Here is a 25,432-nt window from a genome sequence, read left to right on the forward strand (position 1 = left end):
TTGATGGAACACACCGAGGAGGGCAGCAGGCAAACATTTGTTTATTGACCGTACGACTCGCGGTAATCTCGACACGCGACTCAAATCTTTTTCAACTAGCACATAAAAAAAAAAAAGATCGCGTTAACTAGAAATTTACATTGTGTAAAGTGAAAAGTGGTAAATAATTTTTCAAATAGCATTAACTGAAAATCGCGTTAATCGAACTCGCGTTATGTGGGGCCTGGCTGTATTAATGATCTTGGTAAAACACCTCCCACCATTCCCAACATGCTCCATTCAATGCCTCCTGTGGTCTTCCATCAAAAGGATGTCAGAAGGATTTTGACAAACTTGATGCTAAGAAAGCTGCAGGTCCCAATGGTATTTCTCCACTTGTTCTCAAAACCTGTGCTTCTGTTCTTTGCCACCTTTTTTCACTTTCTTATTCCAAAGGTGTTTTTCCTTCTGCTTGGAAATTTGCTCATATCCAGACAGTTCCTAAAAAAGGGTGACAAATCCCTCCCAACCAATTATCGTCCCATTGCAATTACTTCTATCCTTTCTAAAGTAATGGAGAAATCGATTAACAGCCAACTCTTAAACTATCTAGAAATCTTCCATCTGACCAACGATCGCCAGTATGGATTCCGTCAGTGTCGCTCCACTGGTGATATTCTGGTTTATGTTACCCATTTATGGACTAATTCAATGGAAAAGTTCAGTGAAACACATGCATTTGCTCTTGACATCTGAAAGGCTTTCGATCATGTTTGGCAGAAAGGTCTTCTAAACAAGATTCCATCTTATGGTTTGCCAACTGTTTTCTGTAATTGGTTATCCAGTTTTCTCTCTGATTGCTCACTGAGGGTGATGGTAGATGGCTCTCCACTAATGCCGGTGTCCCCCAAGGTTGTTTTCCCCCCACTCTTTTCCTCTTGTATATTAATGACCTTCTTCCATCGATTGGAAATTCCATCCATAGTTTTGCTGATGATAGCACATTGCACTCCATTTTCCATTTTGAGAAACCTTGTCCTGCTCAATCAGCTTCAACTTTTTGAAAATCTGCTACCAATTCCTTAAATGCTGATCTCCAGGTAATTCTCCAGTGGGGCAAAGACCACTTAGTTGATTTCAATCCCTCTAAAACTCAGTCTTGTCTTATATCTCGCAAAAAGGATTCTTCTGCTCCTATGCTTATCTTTGGTGACACTCCGATTTCTAGGAAAAATGATATATCTCTTTTGGGGATTACCCTGACTTTTAATCTCTCTTGTCACAAGCACATTACAAATATTTCTTCCTCTGCATCTAAAAAACTTGGTTTTCTCTTTCGCTCTCGGCATTACTTTTCTTCCAAACAGCTGTTCACTCTTCACAAATCACAAATCTGCCCAACCATGGAATATTGTTCCCACATCTGGGGTGGTGCCCCGAAAACCTCTCTCAGGCTTCTTGATTCCGTTCAGAAGAGGGCAGTTAGGTTAATTAATGATTAATTTTTTAACTGAGTCCCTCCACTCACTGTCTCATAGACGTACTGTTTCTGCTGCATGACTCTTCTACAGATTTTTCCATGGGCACTGTTCTTCTGAATTGGCTTCTATAATTTCCACTCTCTCTTTCAAAACAGTCCAAACACGTGCTACCACCAGTCAACATCCATTTTTCACCTTCCTCATTTATTCATTCAACTGCCGTTTTCTGGAACAAACTTCCTTCATACGTATTTCCTGAAAATTACAGTCTACAGAAGTTCAAGTCCAATGTCAACAAATATCTTCTTTCGTCTTCTCAACCTCCAACCAAAGCACAGTAAAAAAAAAGTAAAGTGCAGCCATTATCAACCCACTGCAGGGTGGAAGCCTCCTCAACAATTCATGCTGAGGACAATGGACCATAATCTGCCACGCTGGTCCAGTGCGGGTTGGCAGATCGACCGTATTCAGCAGTCAGGGGCTTGAACCCCGGTCTACTCAAAGAGCGTGTGCTACTGCACTCCCGCTCCTGCCCACTCGGCTACGGAGGCCGTCAGTACTAAGTACTATAGGTTCTAATACTTCTCGTGTTTGGGGTTTACATATAAAAAAAAAAAAAAAAAAAAAAAAAAAAATCAAGGTATTGAATTTAACTGGGTTATCTAAGACACCCATTATGCAAAGGTCTGATCTGATTCATTCTTCTTCTTCTTTGTATTCAAATACATGAAAACCTCCTTGTTCCTGTTCTGGTCTTTCGATCAGTGATTTTTCATACTCACGCTTTGCCAACTTAACTGTTTTTCTGTTGTTAAACTAAAAAGAGAAAAATAATACATTACTTAAGACACCATGGCTGGGACTTAAGACACTTATCTTAAATTAGGATTCCACTCTAATTCTTAATTTTGCAAATTACTAAATCCTGTTTGCATGGTCTGAGCTTTTATGGCCTAGTTAAGTTCACCACATCCCGACATAGCATTATTTACATTCATTTTGAATGCATGTTTTGTTCCCTTTCATTAAAATTTACTCAAAACATAAAATGTGATGCTAAAGCATATAGAAGGCATATAGTTTTTTGTAAACTCTTTCTTGTTAGGTAAACCGCATGTCTGGCTGTTTAAACTGTGCTTGAAAAACTTAACACTTTTAAAAAAGAAATGTGTAAACTTCATAAATTTATAATTAGCAAATATACTCACTCAGATGTAATAAATGCATGCTCTTTAATTGTTTTGATGACATCAATAAACTTGATTTTGCTAGTAAGAGTATGGCCATGATAAACATAAGGCATTCCATCAGGTCCATCCCAGCAATCCACTGAGAAATAATGTATCCATGAAACAAAAATTCTAAAAAGGTTTATATAAACAACTTATACAGATTATTAAATTTTTAATAACACACTTTATAACAATTCATATTTTTGATGTAATATTCTAACTTGTAAAATTTTGCACTGAATTTTATTAAATAACAGCGAAATGCTAGTTTTAATAGTCAAATATTCCTCTTGTAAAATTAAAACAGTCCATAAAATAATTTATAAAAGCATCAAACTGAACTTATCTTTCAGTCAAGTAATTTCCCCATCTTAAATTATACCAACGAATCTCCAATGGAAAACCTTTGATAACAGAATTTAATAGGTAACTGTCAAAGATAATTATCATAGGTAACTATATTCAGTTACCTATGATAATCAGTAACTTCAACTTCCACACCTCTACTTTCCTCTTACTATTCTTTTCACCCTGGAATATGCAAAGATCTCAAGCACACAAAACTTAAGCATCAATAGCAAATAAGGCAAGCAAGATTGGCAAGCATGACACAGGCTTCGGCTTTCATGTACAGTACCAGAGCAAGAATTTTTTTTATTCTTGTCTAACCTAACTATAGTGGCTGTTAGGACATTTGATTTGTTTTAATATATGATTCTGCATTTTTTTTCCCTCCTAGAATGTAACTTTTGAATGTAATTTTTTTCTCTTCTCCATTAAGTACCACTGAAGTACAGGTTTCTAGGGAAGTACTGCAACATTTAGTATATGTAAATTAAATTTTGTTAAATTTACAAAAGGTGACTGAAAAGTTCATAGATGTTTAGAACTGGAACTGGCCAGGGCAGAAAGAAAAGTTCCATTTTCAGAACAACAGCCTTCATATGTAATTCACTTCTTGCAATGTTCCATCCATTGTCAAACATCACAATAGGCTGTTTACAGATACACTCTTCAAGTATAATGGCTTTTTCACCTGTATATCACTATGAAATCTATGTCTATTTTTTAAAGTTAGGATTAACCAAAATTTATGTGGGATGACATTCAGCTATATGGTAAATGTTCTAGTGATGTGCCTCTGATGGCTGTTAGTGCCTTCTATGCAGGTTGGAACATCTTGCAAAATGAATGACTTTATACATTTCGAATACATAATATTAATGACAATACAGTCTAGGAAACTTGCACTAATGATATTAAGAGTAGGAGACAAGTGGAATTACTTAACAAGCAGGTCAATGTTCAAAAAAAGCCGTGAGTTAGAGTTGAATTTTAAAGTCTCTGCAATTCTGCCCAGACATGATAGGAGGAGTATATGATGAGAGCCTTGTCGATCAATTCAGCCCTGGAGAGATTGTGCAAGGCTCAAGGGGGTAGAATCTTTCTCAGCCTGGGCTGAGAAAAATTCTTAACAGGAGAGAATGCTTCTACAGAGATGGGATACACTTAAATAGAAAGGGTGCAAGCATATTTGCTGATGCTATCGAGACAGTGTTAGGTGGATTGGAAAACTGCTGGCTTGGGTGGGATACACAGACTAATAGATTAACGGTAGCCGCTGGGAGAGGTGAAAGTGATTCTTGCACTACTTCTATTCAAATGAGCAGCAGCCTGGAAAACAAGATGCAGGGGATTTCAGAGACTGCTGGGAGTCATTGCAGAACAAGGATATACATGGGCTGTGTTAGGGTAGCCAAGAATTGGAAGAGGTGCATGTATACTTGCGTGTACACTAATGCTAGGAGTTAGGTAAATAAATTTGATGAATTTGAGGTGTTGGTCAAAACAGCAAAGGCAGATGTTGTTGGGATATTAGAGAAGTGGTATATCGCCTGCATTAGTAAGTAGAAGAAACTATATTGTAGAAATAGAATACATTTGAACTAGAGGATGTAATTTTTCTTATGATTCTCTTTATGATGGTTCACATAAACTGTTAGTTTTGTGGCCAGGGATAATTACAATACACATTTATCTGATGATGGTTGTAAGTTCACATCAAAGGCAGATATTGTTGGGATATCAGAGAAGTGGTGTCCCACAGATAAGGAATGCAGAAATCGAATTTGGGGAGTACAATGTGCACAGGAATGATAGACAGGATAGGAAGGAAGGAGGGGTTATGCTATTAGTTAAGAAACACAAAATCCAAGGAAGTACAGCCAGTCAACATGGCTGGACAGTGCAGTGTCGAGACAGTTTGGTGTGACATAATCTGTTTGTTTATTATTTGTAGCATTAGCAACTAAAGCCATATTGCTCCGGGGATATGCAGTGGTCATTCCCTGACCTTTCCGCATCCTCCATATTTGGTGGTCACAGGCTCGAACCCCGGTCTAATCAAGAAGCGTGTGCTACACACTGCTGCTCCTACCTACCTGGCTACTTAGGCGCCCATGTGACATAATGTTGTTGTTGTTGTGTTTAACGACACATAGGCTGCTAGGTCCATATTGTGTCTTTCTAATGGTGAATATGGAATATTAGCTTAATTGTGATAACTATATTTTATGATATATTCCTATATGATTTAGAAAAGTAGAGTTCTTTTTGATTAAAATCATCTCCCAGAATCTGTAATAAATTTATTGATGACTGCGTATTAGAAATTGACTTAAAGATGTCTAAACGGATGGTTTGAAAGTGGGGACAGTCCACTAACAAATGTCGAATGGTCAGTTGTACTTGACATGATGTACATTGGGGAGCACTGTCACTAGTTAATAGATACAGGTGAGTGAGATGAGTGTGCCCAATCCTTAGCCTTCCTAAAATTATTTCATTTCGTCTGTTTTTTCTGAAGCTGGATTGCCACAGCTTTGGTTCCGGTTTTATTTAGTAAAGTTTATTTCCTGGATAACCTTTCCAGATTAATGACCAGCTGTTATAACATGCTTTACGGATAATGTGTTTGTAATCCGTATATGGAACTTGAAAAGTCCGCGAAATAGTTGTTTCTGGTTGTTTGGCTGCATGATCTGCTCTTTCATTGCCGGCTATTCCAGAATGTCCTGGGATCCAGCAGAATGTCACAGTTTGGTTCAATTCCATACAGGCAAGTAACTTAGAATGAATCTATTTTACTACAGGGTGAGAGGATTTGTTATTAGTATTTATGGCAGAGACAGCACTGAGTGAGTCAGTGAATATTAAAGCATACGGAATTAGATGTTCAATAATGTGATCCAAAGCTAAGTTTATAGCATAGAGCTCAGCAGTGAAGATACTGCATTCTATTGGCAATGAGACAGAAGTGCTAAATGATGGGAAGATTGCAGCAGCACCTACTTGGGTCTTGGTTTTTGATCCATCTGTATAGATTTCACATGCGTTTGAATTAGAAAGAGTGTAAGCTGCATGTAACTGTGCGATATTGGAAGGAGACAGCGTGTTCTTTCCCCACTGTTGAAAGTAGTCATCATATATTGCACAGATATTTTCCCAGGGTAGATCTGGTGGTGTTTTGTCCTGAAATATATTGCTGATGTCCATGTTCCATGATTGAGCCAGTTCCTTAAATCTAAGTGGAGTAGGTCGGTTTTCATTAGGTTTACTGATATAAAATGACTCGCATTCAGTATTTTAAGACATCTCCAACAAGGATGAGAGGGCAGACTACGGATTTTTGTGGCATACATCAGAAGTAATGATTTTCTGCGAAGATGTAAGGGAGGTTCGTGAGCTTCGATGTACAGGCTCTGAACCGGGGAGGTTCTGAATGCGCCTAGAGCGACTCTCAAAGCACAGTGCTGGATGGTGTTTAGTCGTTCTAAAGTACTTTTCCTCGCTGAATCATATACTGGAGAGGCATAGTCCAAGCGAGACCTGATGAGAGCTCTATACAGATGGATGAGGGTATGACGATCAGCACCCCATGACATGGATGACACACACCGAAGGAGATTCAATTTCTTCAAGCAGATGGTACGAAGATAGGCCACATGTGCTTGAAAGTTCAGTTTCCTGTTTAGTATCAGACCAAGGAAACGGATATTGTGAGCAAGAGGAATTGGCACGTTATTTATCTTTAGCTCTGGATCAGGATGAAGTGACCAACGTTTGCAGAAATGAGTGGTAGTGGTTTTCTGTTCAGCGAGATTATATCCATTTCGTAAGGTCCAGGATTGAATTTTCGTTAAAGCAATTTGTGGCTGTCTTTCGATAGTATTCATGCCTTGCGATTGGCAGGATATAGTGAGATCGTTGGCATACATGTATACTTCAATCATTTTTGGAAGTTCTTCCAAAATATTGTTGATCCTAATCGCAAATAGGGTTGGACTCAATATGGAACCCTGTGGGACACCCTCTTCTTGAATGTGAGATGTTGACAGCATGTTTTTATATCGGACCTGGAATGTATGCAATTTTAAAAAGTTCTGAATTATTAAAGGGAGATGTCCTCTCAGCCCCAACTGATGCATATCTTTAATAATACCATGACGCCATGTGGTGTCAAATGCTTTATGAATATCCAGGTTGACCATCACTAGATGTTGTTTTCTCACGAAGGCATTACGAATGTTGGATTCAATTTTTACAAGTACATCTAGGGTGGACCTGTTTTTACGGAAGCCATATTGGTGATCAGAAAGGAGATTTTCGGAGTCTAGAATCCAGGTGAGCCTCTTATGTACCATCCTTTCAAGGATTTTGCCCAGACAGCTTGTCAACGATATTGGTCTGTAATTCTCAACTAGAGAAGGATCTTTGCCTGGTTTTGGAATAGCACAAATATAGGAATGACGCCATGACAGAGGATACGTATTTTCAGAGAAGATCCGGTTATAAAAGAGTAATAGTGTGCCGAGATCGGCTTCACACAGATGCTTCAGCATACTGTAGTGAATGCCGTCTGGTCCTGCTGCGCTGTTCAGAGATTTGCTCAAAGATTCTCTCAGTTCAGATAGAGTAAACAGCTGGTTATATGGAAGTGAAAGTCTAGTTGCGAAATTAAACTTATGACGTTCTGATTCAGTTTTACTGCGTTGAAAGGAGATCACATAAGAGGAACAGGCAGAAATGTTATAAAAAGATTCGGCTAAAGCATTTGCAATGTCTGTAGGAGAGGATAAGTCCTGCCCATTGCATTGTATTATCGGAGATTGCTGTGGTAGAAATTTCCCATCGAGAGCTTGAATTTTTTTCCAAATGATTCGACTGTCAGTATTTTTGTTAATAGCTGAGGCGAAATTAATCCAGGAGTCACGTTTTGCTGTCTTCCTAGTTTGTCTTGCTTTGGCTCTGAGTTTTTTGTACATAATTAGGTTGGCAGTAGTTGGAAATTTGCGAAACTGGTTCCAGGCACGGTTTTTTACTCATTTCACTTTGGAGCATTCTTCATTCCACCATTGATTTTGGTGTACCCGCTTGCTCTGGTTGAATTTTGGAATGGAAATTTCTGCTGCAGATAATATATGACTTGTAATGTGGTCAGTTACAACATCAGTATGATTTTGTTGTACATATAGTTTGTCAAGTAGAACACAAGTTGAATAGTTTTTCCAGTTTGCTTTATGAAAGTTCCAAGAAGTACTGCCTTTAGGACATGATACCGTCTGTGTTTGAATTGTACTGATGATAGGAAAATGGTCACTGTGGAATGGATCATTTAACACTGACCATTCCATGCTTGGAAAAAGAGATGCTGAACATATTGATAAGTCTATGGCTGATGTACTACCTGTAGGTAGTTGGATGTGAGTTGGAGAGCCAGAATTTAACAGTGTCAGGTTATGGTTATCCAGGAACATTTCTATTAATTGGCCTCTCCTATCCATGATGGAAGATCCCCACAATGGATGGTGACCGTTGAAATCGCCGAGTAAACAGACTGGGGGTGGCAATTGTGTGATAAGGTTGTCAAGTTCAGTCTGGGAGCAAGGATAATTCGGTGGGATATAAATGGATGCAAGGGTTAACGATATTCCCATTGCTATCCGAACCGCTACAACTTCTAAAGAGGTTTGTAGTTGGAGATGTCTTGACGGTATGTTAGTTCTGATAAGAATAGCCACCCCACCACGAGCAGGAGTGTCAGAATCCCTGTCTCGCCTAAACATAGAATAATTTTTAATTTTCAGAGAAACTTGTGGTGATAAAAAGGTTTCCTGTAAACATACACCTATTGCTTTAGTTTGTATTAGTAAATCATTCAAGTCATCTATATTACTGCGTAATCCTCTACAGTTCCATTGAAGGAATTTATTCATTTGTTGGATTTATTGGAGGAAGATTGATCTGACTCTTTTTTCTGGGAAGGTTTCTGTCTGCTTAGTTTTGATTTTTCATTTCTGGGAAATGTTGGGCATCCTGTTCCATGGTATCATTAGCATGTAACTCTAGTACTGTCTCTTCATCCTCTGACTGAACCTCCATTTCCATGTTGCTAATCCTTGGTTTCGATTTCTTCTGGTTTTCAATAGTAGCTGATTTCGTTGTTTCTGGCAAGGTTGAGATAGCATCAGTTGGGATGCTGATTGGGGTGTTGCTGGTCTCACTGACTGTAGTTTTCTTATTATAAGTTAGCGCAGTTTTGGCCAAGGCGGCAAAGGAAATATTCGGTTCGATGGAGACATCTGTTTGCTTTGCAGCTGAGCGGCTATTTTTTGTGACCGATGCATATGATCGGCTAGGCATGGTTAGCATTATTTGCTTTCTTGCTTCAGGGTATGTGACTTTATGCTCCACTTTATACTTTTGGATTTTTTTCCCTGTTTTCCAAAGGTCACACACTTTAGAAAATGCAGGATGGCTTCCTTTACAGTTTGGGCAAGTGGGAGTGGAAGCTGTACAGTCTCCTTGGGAATGCTCCTTGGAGCCGCAAATAGGGCACACAGCATCGCCTCGGCATGCTGTCTGAGAATGGCCGTACTTCTGGCACTTAAAGCAGCAAATGGAATTCGGGATGTAGGGTCAAATTTTGCAGTTTAAGTAACCTGCTTTTACAGAAGATGGGAGATTCGGAGTACTGAATGTCAAAATAATGGACCTGGTTGGTAATAGGTTGCCATCTTTTTTCGTCATAATTCTCCGTGCACGAGTCACTTTTTGTTCGCTAAGCTCTTGAATGATTTCTTCCTCAGACACATTTAGTAAGTCCCATTCACTGATAACTCCTTTAGAGGTGTTCAGAGTGTTATGGGCTGTTACTGACACAGGAATTGTTAAAAGTTGTTAATTTTAACAATTTTTCTGAGTGATTTGGCTTAGAAGCTTCAATTAGAAGGTCTCCGGATTGGAGACGTTTAACCATTTTGGGAGATCCAACAACCGATTTTAAACATTTCTGTATTAGGAAAGGCGATAGCTTGCCAACAGGTTGTGTGGATAGGGAATGCATTATCAGAAATGCTGGCATGTCTGTTGTTTGTTTTTCTGTCCGTAGTCTCTTCGGACGATTCAAGTCATGCTCTGAATCAGAGTTGACGGGTCTGGAGCCCGTGGGCTCTAGCGATGGATATGCATCGCAATCCATCGCTGCTCCTTTTAGCCCCGGAAGAGGGAATTCTTTCTCCCAAGTTACCGACCCCACCACGTGGAGGCAGGAGCGGTGCCAACCAGTGACCAAGCGATCAGCAGAAGAGAGCAGTATGTTGCTAGCGATAGCAGTAACGTTGCAAGCGGGGTTAGCAGTAACGTTGCTCAGCGAGGGAAACAGTAACGTTGCGAGCGGTGGAGGGATTATAAAAGCACTAGTACTCGCCCTAGGAAAAATCGCTAGAAAATCGCACTAGAAATATCGATTGGGAACTATCGCTTGGCACTCGGGACTCCATGTGACATAAGCATTGGGAGTTCAAAATTGAGAGTAGAAGTGTGTTATAGGCCTAATGACTCTGAGTATAATAAGAAACTGTATAGGGAAATAGAGTGGACCAGTAAATCAAAGAGTCTTATAAGGGGGATTTTAATTTCCCAGATATTGACTGGAATTTGTGAGTTGGTCACTCACACAGCAAGGCTTTGGTGGATTTATTGGATGACTGTTTTCTACATCAGCATGTTCAGTAGGCAACTAGAGGCAGTAATACTCTTGATCTGATTATCAGTAGTGATTCTTCATGCATTAAGAATCTGCAGATAAAGGAACCACTAGGTAGCAGTGATCACTGTGCTGAAGTGGGATTAACTCAGAGGTAACTAATATCAGGGGTAAAAGGAAGGGTTTTAGCTTTCATAAAGGCGACTAAGATGGCCTGACAGTATTTAAATTCGATAGAGTGGTACCAACTGATGATGTTACCAACAGCAAATTCAAAATGGGAAGCATTCAAAGAATTTCTCTTGGAAGCTACTAGGCTTTACATGCCAACTAAGAAATATTGTTCAAGGTTTAGGCCTAAATGGATGTCAGATGAACTAATAAGACATATGGCAGAGAAGAAAAATGCATGGGATACATATAAATTAACACGTGACACAGAAGCCTATGATAGATATAAGTTGATCTGTAACCAAGTCACAAAGGAGGTTAGGTAGGCGAAGGCAGATTACGAGAAATCTTTGGCAAAGGATGCAAAGAAAAACAGCAAAGAGTTCTTTACCTATGTAAACTCTAGAAGGATAGGGATGAATCAGATCGGTCCACTGGATATTGATGGTTCAACTGTTGATGATTCTGCTCAGGTGGCTAACAAACTAAATGAGTATTTTGCATCTACATTCACACATGAGGGGTTATTCAAGGAGGGGATTGCCAGAGGTGAATTAAACTCTGGCAGTGAGCTAGATGATTTTGTAATAACTGAGAGGAAAGTGAAGGAGAAATTGTTGAAGATAAACATAACAAAGACACCCAGGGTGGATGGGATCTATCCAGTTATATTAAAGGAGGCAGCAAAGGAAGTAAGCAAACTCTTAGCCATAATTATGAGAGCTTCCTTGGACTCAGGGGAGGTACCCATAGACTGGAGATGTGCAAATGTGACCCCAATTCACAAAGGAGAATCAAAGGGCAAAACAAGTAATTATAGACCTGTTAGTTTAACTTCTGTTCCAGAAAAATTAATGGAGGCACTGGTTAAAGAAGCACTGCAAGATCATCTAGACATGACTTCAATTATAGCTCAGACACAGCACTGTTTTGTTAAGGGAAAGTCTTGCCTGACCAATCTGACTGGATACTATGACGTGGTCACAAAGAAACTGGATGCAGGCTTGTTGTTGTTATTTAGGAGCATTAGCAACTAAGGCCATATTGCTCTGGGGATATGCGGTGGTCATTCCCTGACCTTTCCGCATCCTCTGTATTTGGTGGCTCATGGGCTCGAACCCCGGTCTAATTAAGAAGCATGTGCTATGCACTGCTGCTCCTGCCCACCTGGCTACGGAGGTGCCACAAAGAAACTGGATGCAGGGCATAACTTTGATAGCATATCTTCTGATCTTAGAAAAGCTTTGGATACTGTTGCACATGGAAGACTGTTGAACAAATTGGAGCAGTGTGGCAGTGGAGGAAAATTGCTGCTACAGATAGAGGGATAGTTGAGTGGAAGAAGACAGAGTGATAATCAATGGACACTGCTCATCGTGGACTAATGTTATTAGTGAAATCCCTCAGGGTTCAGTGTTGGGTCCATTGTTGTTTTCTGTATTTATAAATGATATTGATGATGATATATCAAGCTTAATGTCCAAGTTTGCAGACAACACGACATGAAGGTTGGCAGGTGTGTGTGTTACGGAGGTTTATCGGCGCATAAGCTGCTGTGGCTATAATGCGCCTATTCACATGAAAAAGTTAAAAACATAATTTAGGCGTAACAACTTGGTTGCAATTACAGAGATATTTAAAATTTATCATAAAGTCCAATTATTTTCAGATAAGAGAAAAACTTGTTGATGTTTGCATCATCTTCAATAATATGTTGTAATGTCATTGGTTCTCGTAGATTTCTCAGGGAACTCTCTGAGTTCTGTCCTGTTGATATTGAGGGCAGTCAATCAGAATATGTTTGACTGTTAAATTTTTTGAACAGTATGGACATTGAGGAGGATCTTCACCTCTGAGCAGATGGAGGTGGGTCAGATATGTGTGTCCAATACGTGCCCGTGCAAGAACCACTTCTCTTCGCACTGTTTTGGTGCTAGAGCGCCAATGCTTTGGATCCTGTTTCAACTGGTAGAGTTTATTATTCTTTTGTGTGTGCCATAGCTCTTTCCACTTCGTGAAACATGCTGTTTGTATGATGTGACAGTAGTCAGAGGCTGGAACCGGAATGGAGGTTAAATCAAAGGTTGACGGATTTTTAGCATTTTCATCGGCAAGTCCATTACCCTTTATCCCTGAATGTGCTGGGATCCAGCAAAATGTCACTGATTAATGATGTTCTTCAATTTGTAATAGGAGTCTTCCGATTTGATTTAACACAGGATGAGCCTTGTAGGAGGAGTTTTGCATTGCGGTTATTGAGCTGAGAGAGTCTGTGTATACAACATATTTTATAGATGGGTAGAGATTCAGGTTGTCTAAAGCTAATTTTATTGCATGAAGTTCTGCGGAGAAGCTGCTATACTCAGGTGGAAGGGCAGCCAAGATGATAGTAGTGGGAAATACTGCCGCTGCTCCAACGGCTGAATGTGATTTGGAGCCATCAGTATATATGGGCAAAAAATCAGCGTATTTCTAAATATGACTTGCATGGAGTTGTTTCACACTGTGTGTTGGTAGACGATTCTTTCCCCACTTGTCAAGATAAGTATCGAAATATAACTGAGGAGGGCGAATCCATGGCAGTTGGGAGTAATTCATTAAATATTTCCTGTTGAAAATTTGAACATTCAAACTCTGCGATAATTCAATAAGGCGTAAGCCTGCCGGTCTTATTTTACTGGGTTTATTTCTATAGAGGTTTTGCAATGGTGGATTAAAGAGGTATGGCTGAATAGGATGATGATAGCAATTTTGTATTCGGGCTGCATACTTAAGAAGCAGCGTTTTTCTGCGTAGGTAAAGGGGGGGTTCATCAGCTTCAATGTACAAACTATGAGTAGGAGATGTCCTGAAAGCACCAAGTGCAATCCATAATGCGCTATGCTGTATAGGATCCAGCCATCACAGTGTACTCTTACGGGTGGAATCATAAAGAGGAGCACCATAATCCAATCGGGATCTGATCAATGCTCTATATAAAAGCAACAGAGATGTACGGTCTGCTCCCCAAGACAAGGCAGATAAAGCTCTTAGTATGTTCAGCTTTTTTAGGCAGGATATACGGACAGATTTAATGTGCTCAAGGAAATTTAGTTTCCTGTCAAGGATTAATCCCAAGAATCTGATGTTGTTAGTCACTGGAATGGTAAAGTTTTGCATCTGAAGTTCGGGGTCTGTATGCATTTTCCGTTGATTGCAAAAGTGTATTGCAACAGTTTTCTGCTGTGATAGACAATAGCCATTTAACTCTGCCCACCTCTGGACTTTATTCAAAGATATCTGCAGCTGTCGTTCAATGGATCTCATATTCTAAGAATGGCAAGAAATAGAGAGATCATCGGCATAAAGGTAGGTCTCAACAGTATTTGGAAGTTCTTTTGTGATGGAATCGATTTTAAGGGCAAAAAGGGTTGCACTCAGTACAGACCCTTTTGGCACTCCTTCTTCCTGCAAAAATGACATAGAAAGCGAGTTGCGGTATCGAACTTGGAACGAACGAGTTCTGAGAAAGTTTCTGATGAATATAGGCAGGTTGCCTCATAGACCTAGAGCATGGAGGTCACTGAGGATGCCACGACGCCAGGTAGTATCAAATGCCTTTTCTATGTCTATGGAAACCATAACAAGATGTTCATTTTTTACAAAGGCATTACGAATTGCAAACTCTGCTTTGATCATGAGATCTAATGAGGACCTGTTCTTTCGAAAGCCATGCTGATTATTGCTAATTAGTTGTTGCGTTTCGATGATCCAAACCAGGCGATTATGGATCATTTTTTCAAGTAATTTACCGAGGCAACTGGATAGAGAAATAGGTCTATAACTGTTAGGACTGGTAGGATCTTTACCGGGTTTCAAAAAGGCAAGAACTGTGGCATGATGCCAAGAGCTGGGATAAATGTTTTCCATAAATATCTGGTTATAGTAGACCAGCAGTATTTGTAAATTTCTGTCACCAAGGTTTTGTAACATAATGTAAGATATTCCATCTGGTCCAGCGGCACTGTTACGTGTTGTTTTAATGACATGTAGAAGTTCATGATATTGAAGAGGCTAGTTATATGGAAAGAAAACTGATGTTCAAAAGTTGATGGCTCGTTCTTCAGTCTTGGTCTTTATTTTCTGAAAAACCAGAGAATAATTTGATGTCGCAGAAACTTCGGCAAAGGTTTTGGCCAAGGCATTTGCAATGTCTTCAGGAGCAGATAGTTCTTGCCCATTCCATGAAAGAATTGGTGAAGGGGTGGTTGGAAATTTTCCGGAAATCTGCCTGATTTCCTTCCATATTAACCTGGAGTTAGTGTTTCTGTTTATGGTAGAAGCAAACCGAATCCAAGAATTTTTCTTGGCTTCTCTTTGAATTCGACGTGCTTTTGCTCTTAATTTCTTGTAATTGATAAGATTAGCTGTGGTTGGGGATCTACGAAATAAATTCCACGCTTTATTTTTTAACTTCTTAGCTATTGTGCATTCTTGATTCCACCAATAGTTAAGGTGCTGTCGGGATTGGGGATTCGACAATGAAATTGAACATTTAGCTGCAGATAGTAGGTGTGAAGTGATATAATCTGTGGCTTCATCTATCGACTGTGTTCGTATATATTGTTCATCCAGGGTGACAACTGATTGAAATTTGACCCAGTTGGCTTAAGAGAACTTCCATTTCCTGCAGGGTATGACTAATGGTGGTTGTGCAGTGAGCAGATCGCAAATAATCGGAAAATGGTCACTGCCCATGGGATCGTCCATAACAGACCATTCTATAATTGGAAACAGAATCGGGGAATATACTGATAGATCGATTGCAGAGGTTTGTCCAGTTGGTAGTTGTATGCGAGTAGGTGCACCAGTATTAAGAACAGTAAGGTTTTCCTTATCCAGAAAGGTTTCAATTAAGCGGCCATGTATATCTAATTTTGTCGATCCCCATAAGGGGTTGTGGCCATTGAAATCACCCAAGAGACAGACAGGGGGTACTAGTTGCATTAGCAGGTTTTCAAGATCTTGGTAAGAGAAGGTATGACTTGGTGGGAGATAGACTGCTACCAGTGTTAAAGCAATCTGGGTGTTATCAAACGTACAGCGACAACTTCAATTGTAGTTTGCAAAACAATTTGCTTGGTCGGAATCTTTGAGCTGACTAAGATGGCCACGCCCCCACGGGCAGTATTTGAATTATTACGATTGTGCCAATAGATGGCATAGTTCTTTATGTTGGTGGAAATTTGCGGAGTTAGATAGGTTTCCTGTAGACAGAAACCAACTGGAGAGTAGCGGTTAATTAAGACTTGAATATCATTAAGGTTGCTACAAAATCCTCTACAATTCCATTGTAGAATGTAAGGCATTACTGATGTTTAGTAGAAGAAGCTGCTTCTGACTGTTTTTTTTAATGTGATTGTCTTGTGACGTTCAGGCCTTGGTTTGTCTTTTTTGGGAATAATGGTCGACTGGTGTCCATTTCTTCTTCCGCATATATTTCTAAGATCGGTTCTTCCTGTCTGGATGAGTCAATAGTATCCATAGATGTTTTTTGGATATTCTTTTTTAAATTTGAGTTACGATTATTCGATATAGAAGAAATCACTGGGGGAGGAGAAGGAGATGTAGCTGGTACTGTAAGTGCAGTACTACTTACCTGGTTCAACTGTTTCGGGACATTGGACTGTTGCTGAGAGAGAACAGTCCAAGCCCAGTCAGAGATTGAGGTGGTAGAAGGGACTGTAACCTCAGTTTGGGTGGCTACTGATTGATATTTTTGCGCAATATTGGCGTACGTACGTTTATTCATACTGGAAGCAATTAACTTCCGTGCTTCCTGAAAGCTCACTTTATTTTCTATCTTATATTTAACGATTTGCTTTTCAGTTTTCCATCTGTCACATGTCCTTGAGTAGGCAGGATGGTTTCCCTTACAGTTGGGACAAGTCATTTCTTTTGCCAAGCAGTCACTTTGGGTGTGGTCAGCGGACCCACAATTAGGACAAACCTGGTTTCCTCTGCACGCCGTTTGAGAGTGGCCATACTTCTGGCACTTAAAACATCTCAATGGGTTAGGAATATATGGTCTAATGCGGCAGAGTAAGTAGCCTGCTTTTATCGATGGTGGTAGATTTGGCGTGTTAAAAGTTAGAATAATATTCCTTGTAGGTGTGAGTATATTTTCTCTTTTCACCATAATTCTTTTCACAGCAATGACATTTTGATCTTGAAGCTCTTGTGTTATCTCCTCCTCCGTGACATTCAATAGATCCCAGCTGGATATAACCCTTAGATGTATTTAGGGTAGCATGGGGAGAAACTTTTACTGGATTTCCAGCAAAGCTTGTAAGTTTAAGCAGTTTCTCTGAATGTTTACAATTCACTGTTTCCAATAGAAGGTCGCCTGATTGTAGCCTCTTGACTGTCTTAGGAGATCCTGCTAGACTTTCCAGGTGTTTCTGGATAAGGAATGGAGAGAGCTTACTGAGAGGCTAATCTGTAGGAGAGTGCATTATAAGGAATGTAGGATAAATTGTCGCTGAGGAAGTGGTTTTCAACCTTTTGGGTTGCGACATGTTATGGTCAATGTCTATCTCTGGCCGAGAGCTTGTCGGCTCTAGAGGCGGAAACGTATTTTGGTCCATGCTTGCTCCTTTTGGCCCTTGGCAGATTAGCTTTTCTGCCAAGATTTCCGGCCCCGCCACGGGGAGGCAGGAGCAGTGCCCGGTGTGACCAAGCGTAAAGTAGTAAGTGTTAGTAAAAGAAATATGAAAAATAAAGAAAGGTAACTTTTCTTTCTTGCTCTGTACAAGTACTTTTGTAACAGTAGCTGATTTTAAATAAATAAATTTGTAAGGGCAGGAACTTAATATAACTCAAATCACTTTTGAATAATCACACTTTATGCACAGAGAAAACGCTCGATCACAATCGCTTGGCACCCGGGGCCAAGGTTGGCAGGGTTGTTAAGCACACTAATGACAGTGCGTTGCTGCAACATGATCTAGAAAAGTTGAGCTGAGAGGTGGCAACTGAAGTTTAACATTGATAAATGCAAAGTACTGCATATGGGAAGCAGTAACCCCAGAGTAACATCTCAAGTCTGTGGTACTACACTGACAGTGGTAGAGAACGAAAAGGACCTGGGGGTAACGGTGCAAGCAGATATGATGTTTTCTGAGCAGTGCAGACAGTCTGCAAGAGTAGCTCATGGTGTCTTGTCAATGATATAAGGAATTTTTCTAGCAGGGATAAGGAGGTGATTATCTCCTTGTATAAGGCAATGCACAGGCCACACCTTCAGTATGTATAGGCCTCATTTTAAGAAGAATGTAGAGATGCTGGAACGAGTACAGAGAAGGGCAACAAGATTAGTGAATGGAACAAAGGGGTGCTCTTACGAAGAAAGGCTTAAGTTTTGCAAATTACAGTGTCTGGAGACTAGGCACCAGCGAGGTGATCTGATAGAGGTGTATAAAGCCTTGAATGGTTTGAGCATGCTCAATGCTGATGGGATTCTTCCTCTTGCTCAGAATAATCACCTGAGAGGGCATAAATTCAAATTGAGGAAAGACAGATGTAGGATAGACGTGAGGAAATTTGCCTTTAGCCAGCGGGTGGTTGGTTGGTGGAACAGACTTCCATCCCTTGTCGTGGAAGTTGATAGCCTAAATAAGTTTAAGGCTCAGCTGGACAGGTTTTTGGAATGAACGAAGAGGTGAAATGGGAGCGTTGTGTTTTTTTTTTTTTTTTGCTGATGCTGCATAAGCTTGCTTTCTTGCATCATATGCCTCTACTAATGCTAAGTTAAGTTGGACTGAAGAGGCTATTTTCATATTTTGAAATCTTGGCAAAACATTTAAAAGAAACAAGCAAACTGTTTTTATAAGCCAGAAGAAAAACAAGAAAAGATTCTGTGTTAAGATATCTAATTAAGTCAAATTAATGCCTGTACACACCTTAAGGGTTTCTTCTGCCCAGCCTCAGAAGAGAATGAGCCTTTCAATGGTGGAAAGATGTACTGATAGCACTGACATTTTAAATGAATGTGAAGTAAAACTGCTTAAGAAAATGCTGCTATATTCAATATGGGATGTGTTAGATTCACAATACATATAAAAAGAAAGACTCCCATCTGCATACTAATGCTAGGAGTGTAGTTAACAACATTGATGAATTTCACTTAAGGATTAAGTCAACAAATGCACACACCATGGAATATTAGAAATATGGTCCATTCTGATATATTTAATGCAGAATATGAATATGGAAAATATTATGTGTACAGGAGAGATAAATGGGGATAAAAACCAAACAAAGAGATTCGTGGCAGACACATTGAGTAGATAACTATACTGAATCAATGTGTGATTAGTGTTGAACAAAATTTATTCAAAATAACAGATAATGAAAAAGAATAACAAGTGCTTATTTTATTTGCATATAAAAATAATTTGGTTGATCAAAATGAAACTTACTGTTACGAATAAATTATTCACTTATCCAAATAAGTTATTCTTATTAGGTAATTATAGATTTATTCAAAAATAAGTTTCTTATTTATAACTTATGAAAAATTTTTTTTTTATTTGTAACTGACAAATGTAGTTTTATTCAAATTAGTTGTTTACTGAGTGCCACAACTGAAAACTAAAAGGAAAACATCTTTGTCAAAAAGGAAAGCACATTGTCATTCACAATTTGAGGAGACCGCAATTATTTTATATTATTTTATATTATTTACAGTTTGGCAGCCAACATCCTTGACTGATGCTATCCTCGTTTTAGTGCATAAATAACACATTGCTGCATCGAATCCATTTTCCATAAATTTGCCTTTATCACAATCCTTTTTTCAAAACTCTCATCCGTAAGTTTATGTGGTTTAGGTAGATTGGTCATAGTGCCAAAAGAGAAAATCTTTTCAAAGGCAGCAGAAGATCGTGCAATGGCGTATTGTACTTAACAATAAGATTTTTTTTTTTTAATTCCAGATATTTTTCAGGGTTATCTAATTTCTAATCTATGTTATAATAAAATGTAAAGAAAATAATCAATAAAGAAAGAAAATGTTACTCTGCATTCTCTGTAATACAAGAATAAACAATTAACTGATGACTTCAGTTAAACCATGTTACAAACAGCTTATGTGGATGGTGCTCTGTCCCAAGCACAATCATTTTAATGGTTTAAGTGTTTTACAGAGGGCAGATTGTTATTTTGTTATTTGTTATTTGGTTTTTAGGAGCATTAGCAACTAAGGCCATATTGCTCCGGGATATGCGGTGGTCATTCCCTGACCTTTCCGCATCCTCCGTATTTGGTGGTGACGGGCTCGAACCCCGGTCTAATCAAGAAGCGTGTGCTACGCACTGCTGCTCCTTCCCACCTGGCTACGGAGGCGCCACAGAGGGCAGAGGTGATGCAGCAAACAATCCTCAAAGTTGACAACCAAAAAGTGACCTGCACCACCAAATTGGTGGACAAAGTGTGCCGTTTACTAGCAAGTGACCAACAATTTGCCTGTTACAACGTAAGATCGCTCATCGGTGAAGACAGGATATTAGAGCTAGAAAAGGAATTAGAAAATGTGAATTGGAATATCATTGATTTGGCTAAAACAAGAAGAAGAAATGAATCACTTATAAGTTTATCAAGTGGAAATCTGCTGTACACCAATGGAACCAGTGAAAGGAGTGAAGGTGGAGTTGGGTTTCTGGTCCATTACGATTTAAAAAACAACATTTTGGAATTCAAAAGTACATCACCAAGGGTGTCAAAAATAATACTCAAGATTTCTAAGAGGTACAAGCTAAAGGTTATAATGATTTATGCACCAACATTGAGCCATGATGATGAAGAGGTTGAAGAAATGTACACCGAAATTGAGTCTTCTAGATGAGCAGAAAACCCACTACACTATTATTATGGGGGACTTCAATGCTAAGGATGGAAAAAGGCAAAACAGCGCAGAAAGAGGAACTATAGGAAATTTTGAAATTGGTGAAAGAAATAAAAGAGGTGAAAGACTTGTGGAATTTGCAGAATCTCAAGGACTGTCAGTAATGAACACCTTTTTCCAAGAAAAGGGTGAACAGAAAGTGGACATGGAAGAGTCCAAATGGATTAACTACTAATGAAATCGACTTCATCCTCACCAACAGACGATATATTGTGAATGATGTTACCATCCTGAATAAGGTAAATGTTGGAAGTGATCACAGAATGGTTAAGATGTACACTTGATATAGATGTAGGAAAGGAAAGGAAAAAACTGACTCGAGTAAATAATACAAAGGTCTTTGAGATAACAGAAGAGGAGAAAAAGCAGTATTTACTGGAACTTAAGAACAAGTTTGAGCTTCTGCAGACTGCTCAGGACCAAGATATCAATGAGGAACATTACAACTTTCTGAAAGTGATAAAACCCAAGAAACCTATAGGGAAAAAGAAATCCAAAGAAGAAAAAAAATCAGTCAAGAAACACTTATGATGAACTGAAGGCAACAAATGAAGAACAAGATAAACGCTGACAAGGAGAAAATTGAGTATACTGAGTTATGCAAAGCCATTAGAAAGAGACTCAGAGAGGACATAAGAAGATTTAACACAAGAAAAGTAGTACAAGCATTAAGGGAAAACAAAGGGCTTAAATCAGCAGCCATTAGCAGTAATACAGAAAGACAAATGATAGTGAAACTGAAGAATAGCGATGCTGTACTTGTAAATAGCAGAGGACTACTATAGAGAATTATACAGGCATACCTCGAATAACGAATAGGATGCGTTCCACGAAATTACTTCGTTAAACGAAACTTCGTTTTCAGAGGTAAAAATACTATGGCCAGAATAGGGATACGTTCCTACGTAAAGAAAATGAAAAGCTTTTTTTTCGAACAAAGAAAAGTTTTATTAAATAAACAGTCAACTTACATACAAAGTGAAATCACATTTTAAAATATGAGTCTAAAGTTGATTGCTTATGTTTTTTTCTCTTTCATTTAACAATTGCCTATACGGAGTTATTGCATTTAACACTGATCGATTAACAATAAAACTTCTTCCTAAATCAGGATCATTTTCACTAAAAAAATTTAAAACGTTTTCAATGTCATTTAAGCACCTTTTTAAATCTTTGGTTGTTAACACTTTTTCAGCAGGAACTTCTTTAACTTCGTCTTCATTATCTTTGTCTTCGTTGCTAACAAGGTTTTCTAAATCTTCCACTGAAAAACCATCTTCTGCATTCAATAAATTTCTAACATCCTCTTCATCGACATTTTCGAAACCTATTGATTGAGCCATCTGGATAACTTCATTTCTAATTTCTTGGATGTTATTTTCTTCTTATAGTACAACTTCTGGCCATATTTTGCGCCAAACTCCATGTAAGCATTTCTTAGTGACTTCTTTCCAAGAACTATCAATGTTTTTAATGGTGTAGTTTTTCCAAAACGTTTTAACTGTCATTTCCTCTTTATCCTCTAGTTCAGTTAAACTGCTTAATGTTCGACGCAGATAATAAGCTTTAAATGATGCTATTACTCCCTGATCCAATGGTTGAATCAGGGAAGTTGTGTTTGCTAGAAGAAACACAACTTTGACAGGAATGCATGTGTCCAACGTGTTAAGATCAGTAGGATGTCCCTGAGCATTGTCTTACAACAAAAGAGCTTTTTCTTCAAAGTTGTTTTTTTGACAATACCGTTTTACTTCAGGACAAAAGTGGTTAACAAACCAATCAGTAAATAACTCCTTGGTAACCCACGCTTTTCTATTTGCTTTCCATATTACAGGTAAATTCATTTTTATGTTACCTTTTAACGCCCTCGGATTTTCTGAATGGTAAACTAATAACAATTTTAATTTATAATCGCCAGATACATTTGATCCAAAGAGTAACGTTAAACGGTCTTTGGCTGCTTTGAACCCAGCAGCTGATTTTTCTTCAATAGAAATGAAGCTTTTTGTTGGTAGCCGTTTCCAGAACAAACCGCTTTCGTCAACATTGAACACCAAATTTGGTGGAAATTTTTCACGTTCAATTATTTCCTTTAGTTTTTCTGGAAACTTCTCCTGTTAATTTTACACTATGAATCCTGGCCCGTTTTTTAAATTTCTCGAACCAACCCCGAGAAGCCCCAAAGGTTTCCGTAATTTCTTCAGTTTGTTTAGATTTCAGGTGATTAAACTGGAATATTTTTTATGTTAAATGGGGCTTGAAATTGCGGACTTCGTTATATCGAAGCTTCGTTATCAGAGGTAGCGTTAACCGAGGTATGCCTGTACAAGGAACGAGGGAATGATGCCAGCAGTGGGGAAGATGGATCGCAAATTAGCAACACATGCGACAATACCCGTTATTATTCCTGATGAGGTAGAACATGCATTGAAGAAAATGAAGAATCAAAGCCCCGGGGGAAGATGAAGTTACTGTGGAGTTGTTAAAATTGGGAGGAAGAGACATAACACAAAAACTGGCAAGGCTCTTCACAAAGTGCATTAGAAAAGTGTGACACCTAAGCAGTGGAATAATGCAATCATAGTTTTGCAGCATAAGAAAGGAGATAAATCAGAAATTGGAAATTATAGACCAATTAGCTTGTTATCCCACATTAACAAGTTGTTCACAGGGTCATTACTAACAGATTAGAAAGAATACTTGATGAGAATCAACTGAAAGAGCAAGCTGTCTTTAGGACAGGATTCTCAACTATGGATCACCTTCATGTAATATCACAGCTAATGGAGAAAACAAATAAATATAAAACACCATTATGCCTGGCATTTGTGGATTATGAAAAGGCATTTGACTCCATACAGCATAAGGCAATGTTTCGGGCACTGGAAAGACAAGGCATAGATACCCCAAAATTATGATTTTGAAGAAAATATATGAGAATGCTACTTCCTTTATTAGACTAGACAAAGACAGTAGGAAATTTAAAATCGAGAAAGGAGTTTGACAAGGAGACACAATATCTCCGAAGCTGTTTACTACTGCCCTTGAGGAAGCTTTCAGAAGATTAGACTGCTTGCAGAAAGGAGTCATTGTGAATATAGAGTACCTAAACCATTTACGATTTGCAGATGACATTGTGGTCATAAGCCACGATCCCAAAGAACTAGAGGAAAATCTTAATCAGTTATGCACAGTTAGTAAGGATTTTGGACTAAAGATGAATATGGCTAAAACAAAAGTAATGATGAACAAGTATGCCACAGAAAGGGACATAATGATTGAAGGAGCAGTAATTGAAAAAGGTGGAGTCATATACTCATCTGGGACAAGTTATCAGGTGTAATAATGATAAATGGCTGGAAGTCAAGAGAAGAATAAATTTTGGATGGATAGCATTCAGGAAATATAGTCACATACTGAGGATCAATATCCCAGTTTGTCTGAAACGTAAAATAATGAACCATTGTATACTCCCCACCATGACTTATGGAAGTGAAACCTGGGCACTCACCAAAAGAATGGAAGAGAAGCTAAGAACTACACAGCGAAGAATGGAACAAATTATATTGGAATCAGACTGTTAGATAAGCAGAGAAACATGGATTAGGTAGCAAACTCAAGTAAAGGACATTCTTATCAAAACTAAAGAACTAAAATATTCTTGAGCAGGACACATAGCTATTATGTGTCATTTTGAGGTAACAGGAGTAGTGGGGGCAGACCATGCTCGATGCAAACTCCCGCCATGGAAGAAAGTGTGTTGAATGCTGTCCAGAATAATCCTACTACCAGCACATGTGGCGTTGTTTCTGCTCAAAGGCATGATGACAGATGGACTAAGAAAATAACACAATGGTACCCAAGAGGAGCTAGAAGAAAACCTCGAAGACAACGGCGGAGATGCATAGATGAGATTCATGAGTTGGTGGGTAGTAAATGGGTGGTCACTGCACAAAACAGAAGGAACTGGAAAGTTGCTGGAGAGGCCTTCATCCTGCAGTGGATTGAAAATGGCTGATGATGATTACCAGCAATTAACACTGAGAGAAAACTAGCAAGTGAGTTAAATTCAAATAAGGGATTGATAAGATCCACAATTAACAGAGATCTGGGAGGGTATGGAATTGCCTCCCCTCATAGACAACTGAATGCTTGCAAAGATTTTGGTGTAACAGCTGACTGTTAACCTGGTTTCCTAAATAGCATTATTACTGTGGATGAGAGTTGGTGTTGAAACTGAGACTGAAAGGACACTGACAGTGTTCATGACATTAAGAAGAATGTGACAGCAGAAGTAAATACATTATCACCATGTCAGAGATTCCACAAGGAAAAGAAATATTCTTGACCTGATTATCAATAAGAATTCATCAGATATTAATATTAGTATCAGTAGTGGTAGACGATGCAAGGAAGCAAGCATATGCAGCACCAAAAAAAAAACAAAAAAAATGCCCACTTCATTTCTCCATACCTTCTAATAAGTTTTTAACCCTTCTTTGAATTTATCCCTAACTCCCCACTTTCAAAACCAACAAGTGAAGGTTTACTCCAATGATCAATTACTCTCTGGCTGAAA

General features: G+C 38.8%; 1 protein-coding gene across 1 annotated transcript in view; it reads right to left on the bottom strand.

Moving 5' to 3' along the window:
- Positions 1–25,432, bottom strand: part of sl (small wing phospholipase C gamma 1) — a 602,812-nt gene that overhangs the window by 320,246 nt on the left and 257,134 nt on the right. The window contains exon 10 of the mRNA XM_090377657.1: positions 2,669–2,789. Coding sequence (XP_090233783.1) covers positions 2,669–2,789 — 121 coding nt within the window. The remainder of the gene's footprint in view (positions 1–2,668; positions 2,790–25,432) is intronic.

This window comes from Mastigoproctus giganteus, chromosome 7 (genome assembly GCF_048544385.1).
Source record: "Mastigoproctus giganteus isolate SK-2022 chromosome 7, ASM4854438v1, whole genome shotgun sequence".
In the NCBI taxonomy this organism is placed as follows: domain Eukaryota; kingdom Metazoa; phylum Arthropoda; class Arachnida; order Uropygi; family Thelyphonidae; genus Mastigoproctus; species Mastigoproctus giganteus.